General features: G+C 42.1%; 1 protein-coding gene across 1 annotated transcript; it reads left to right on the top strand.

Moving 5' to 3' along the window:
- Positions 1–987: 987 nt before the first annotated feature.
- LOC105513836 (olfactory receptor 10C1) lies at positions 988–1,926 on the top strand. The gene is given in 1 exon segment (XM_011944870.1): positions 988–1,926. A coding segment is annotated over 1 exon segment (939 nt).
- The last annotated feature ends 2,383 nt before the right edge of the window (positions 1,927–4,309 follow it).

Below are 4,309 nucleotides of genomic sequence, written 5' to 3'. Positions count from 1 at the left end.
GAATATTGGGCTCTTCTTCCGTGCCTGTATTTTGAAATATAATTTGTCAGTGTGTGGATTTGTGGAGTTTATATGTGTGATTTGGGGATTTTCATGTTTACAATATAAGAGGATTAAGTTTGAAAGACTGTAAGATGCAGAAATAAGCAATTAAGGAAGTTTTTGTCATCTTTTACCTGAGCATTTTTTAAAGCTAGAGAAATGCTCACCCCTCTAAATAGTTGAACTGTTTAACTGCTAGAGGCGCTTAAAAGAGAGTATCTTTCAAATTATTTTTCTCCTCCTTGAAAACTGTGAAATTGATGGTAAAATGATAGAAAAAGAAGAAAGGCTAAGTGAATCTGGTAACTGAAGAAAGAGCTGGAAAAAAGAAAACTAGAGGGCAAGAGGTGATAAGAGAGGTCACCTCTTATCAAACAGGAGACAAGTTGATAGGAAAAGAGAGAAAAAATATGTGAAAGAAGAAAAGAAAAACAAATAGAGGATTGAAGAGGGAGTAGAACAGGACAGAAAATTCCCTTGACTTGGAAAAAAATTTTTTTGCCATGAACATGGAACAAATTCTGACTTTGAGGAGAAAAGGATCTGCTATGAGGGAAAATTCTGTTTCCAGCCCTGCAGGAAGAACTGGAAAATCAGAAAAGAGTGAAAAGGCAGCTAGACTGATTTAATCCTCAGCCCAGGTGAAACTGAAAACACAGTTCAACGTGTTTTTCTGAATGATAGGCACTATCAGGAAGAGATGAAGTCAGGGATCCAGGCTCAGAGAGACAAATATTCGTCCAGAATTTCAAGAGTGAGCAAGGCTGGAATATGGACTCCAGGCCGGGCTGCCTAATTTCAAAGTCCATGATATTCTAATAGAAAGGGAGATCCAGTGCTGGGATCAGATGCAGAGAGAGGTCATCTTTGCCCATTTCATGGTTCCACAGTTGTGACTTTTCCTTGCCATTTCTTTTGTCTTCCAGTCAAAGGGATGTAGGCAGGATGAACACAAACACCTCCATGGTGACTGAATTTCTTCTAGTAGGCTTCTCCCACCTGGCCGACCTCCAGGGCTTGCTCTTCTCTGTCTTTCTCACTATCTACCTGCTGACCGTGGCAGGCAATTTCCTCATTGTGGTGCTGGTCTCCACCGATGCTGCCCTCCAGTCCCCTATGTACTTCTTTCTGTGCGTCCTCTCGACCTTGGAGATGGGCTATACGTCCGTCACGGTCCCCCTGCTGCTTCATCACCTCCTCACTGGCCAGTGCCACATCTCTCGCTCTGGATGTGCTCTCCAGATGTTCTTCTTCCTCTTCTTTGGCACCACAGAGTGTTGCCTCCTGGCAGCCATGGCCTATGACCGCTATGCAGCCATCTGTGAACCCCTCCGCCACCCGCTGCTGCCGAGCCACCGGATGTGTCTACAGCTAACTGGGTCTGCGTGGGCCTGTGGGGTGCTGGTGGGGTTGGGCCACACCTGTTTCATCTTCTCCTTGCCCTTCTGTGGTCCCAATGCCATCCCACACTTCTTCTGTGAGATCTAGCCTATCCTGCAGCTGGTGTGTGGGGACACCTCGCTTAATGAACTGCAGATTATCCTGGCCGCAGCCCTCATCATCCTCTGCCCCTTTGGCCTCATCCTGGGCTCCTACGGGCGTATCCTGGTTACCATCTTCCGGATCCCATCTGCTGTTGGCCGCCGCAAAGCCTTCTCCACCTGCTCCTCCCACCTGATTGTGGTCTCCCTCTTCTATGGCACCGCCATCTTTATCTATATTCGCCCTAAGGCCAGTTACGATCCGGTCACTGACCCTCTGGTGTCCCTCTTCTATGCTGTGGTCACCCCCATCCTCAACCCCATTATCTACAGCCTGCGGAACACAGAGGTCAAAGCTGCCCTAAAGAGAACCATGCAGAAAATGGTGCCTATGGAGATTTGAAAAGGGGGCGATAGTGACTTCTGTGCAGTGCTCTGAGTCAGTCCCAAATAACTAAGGATCAAAGGGTCTCCCTTAAGGTCTTTCTTCACATTAGGGGAGGGCCAGCCTGTCAGAAAGACAAACTTATCTTTGAAAAGCTACCGTAGCCAAATGCTCTCCTCAGAACCTCAGGACACATACATATTCTATTCTGCTTTCTATTGCAAGAAACAAGAAACCCAGGATGGAGGATCAATTTCAGAAGCAGAGCAAGTTGACAAACAGGGATAAAGTTACAAAATGTTATCCCCATCAGACTATCAAGGTAATAAAATTTTCAGCCACAGCAATGATCCTTAAAGTCATTTGACATTTGTACATCTTAGATAAGGCATTTGTTTCTTGGGTGGTACTACTGACTAGTACCTTAGCAAACATAATTATACCTAATTAAATCTACTACCAGCTAAAGACAGATTCCTCAAGAAGTAAGGAGTGGCCACAAAGGTTTCAATGAAGGTAAGTTCTTATGGAAATTCATATGCCACAGAGATTAAGAGAACAGATTTCGATGTCAGACAGACTTAAAGTCCAAGTCTCATTTTTTTCCAGCTAGTTAGCTATGTCATCACAGGCGAATGATATAATCTCTCTGAGTCTTAATTTTTTTAACTTTTATTTTAGATTCAAGGGTACATGTGCAGGCTTGTTATATAGGTAAATTTCATCTCAAAATGATTATTTAATCACCCAGGTAATAAGCATAGTACCTGATAAGCAGTTTTTTGATCCTCACCCTTCTATCCTCCACCCTCAATTATGTCCTGGAGTCTATTGTTCCTTTCTTTGTGTTCATGTGTACTCAGTGTTTAGCTCCCACTTTTAAGTGAGAAGATATGGTATTTGGTTTTCTGTTCCTGCATTAGTTTGCTTAGAATAACAACCTTCAGTTCCATGCATGTTGCTGCAAAGGACATAATCTGTTTGTTTGTTTTTTGTTTTGTTTTGTTTTTATGTGAGCCTTAATTTTCTTATCTATAAAGCTGTGATAACAACAGAGTCGAATTCATTAGGGTTTTGTGAGAATTTGTAGACTTGCAAACAATCTGGCTTAGTATCTGGCACAAAATAGTATCCTGATAGAAGTTTTTGTTAGCCAGTCAGACAGGCCAGCATGAAGGCTAATGTTTGGCTCACATGGGGTGCCTTTGCTGGGGAGAGAAGAGTATTCTTGAAATATCAGTGGCACTGGGACCCAAGAGACCCAGAGGAAGGTGGAAGACAAGGCTCTATACATCACTGCTAACAGAAACTGCTACCCAGCACAGACATGACTACCAAAAACTACCAAGACACAGAAGAGCAAATATTAGGGCTATGACATGCAGGAGAGTCAGTGAACTGCAGAACAAATAAATGAGATAAGCTGATAGGGTGAATCACAAAAAGCCATCTCCAAGAGGCAAGTATTTATTAATAATTAAAAATGCAATCTACATACTTTATATCATTCCAACACTTTATTCAAATGCACCACTATTTATTGCAAACATTCTAGGTGCCTATTGCTCTTTGGCACTGTGGAGAATATCAAGTACATACAGGGTGGTAATTTTGTCCAGAAAGCACTTGCTGTCTCATTAAGAAAACACTGATTCTCATGAAACTATCAGAGAACAGTTTGCAAAGTAAGAAAACACTCACAACGTAAAGCCAAAAGACAAGGTGTTACTCCCTGTCCCCACCCCTCAAAAGGGGTTGCATGGCCTTCCTTATACTCATTTTATCAATGTGGAAAACCTCAAAACTACTGCTCTTCAATTGAACAAAACTTCAATAGAGAGGAACAGCATTTAAGAAGGATTGCCTAAAGGATGGTCAAAACAGCTTTTCCTCTTATAATTTAAAATCTAAATCTTAGCCCCAGGCTAAAGCAGATGAGCACAGAGCTATACATTTAAAATGCTGAAATATTTCCATCTCCTACGCATCTCCATCAACTCATCTTTCCTAGAACTGGTCTTGGTAAAGAGTGTTTTGGCATTAAGCCATTGGTTTACATTGAGAAAGATTACAAGAAGCAACATTATGAAACTCTCAAAGGGATCATTTCTCTCATATCTCAGTGATAGGAATCACTGTACTTTTCCTATCATATAAGCAATAACGTTTCCTTACAGTTTTATGGAAGTACAATTGGCATATGACAAATTGTACACGTTTAAGTGTGCAATTTGATAAGTTTTGACCTATGTATGTACCATGACATTACAGACACAATCACGAAATTAACATATCCATCCCCCTTGCTCCCTCACTCCCCATTGTAATCTCTCTCTTTTACCCCTCCCTAAACTCCTCGTTCCCAAGCAACCTCTGATCTGCTTCCCAGCACTATATTTTT

The sequence above is a fragment of the Colobus angolensis genome, unplaced genomic scaffold (assembly GCF_000951035.1).
Source record: "Colobus angolensis palliatus isolate OR3802 unplaced genomic scaffold, Cang.pa_1.0 Scaffold237, whole genome shotgun sequence".
Classification (NCBI taxonomy): Eukaryota; Metazoa; Chordata; class Mammalia; order Primates; family Cercopithecidae; genus Colobus; species Colobus angolensis.
Note: the sequence above shows the minus strand (reverse complement) of the source record. Positions and strands in the feature narration are given on the sequence as shown.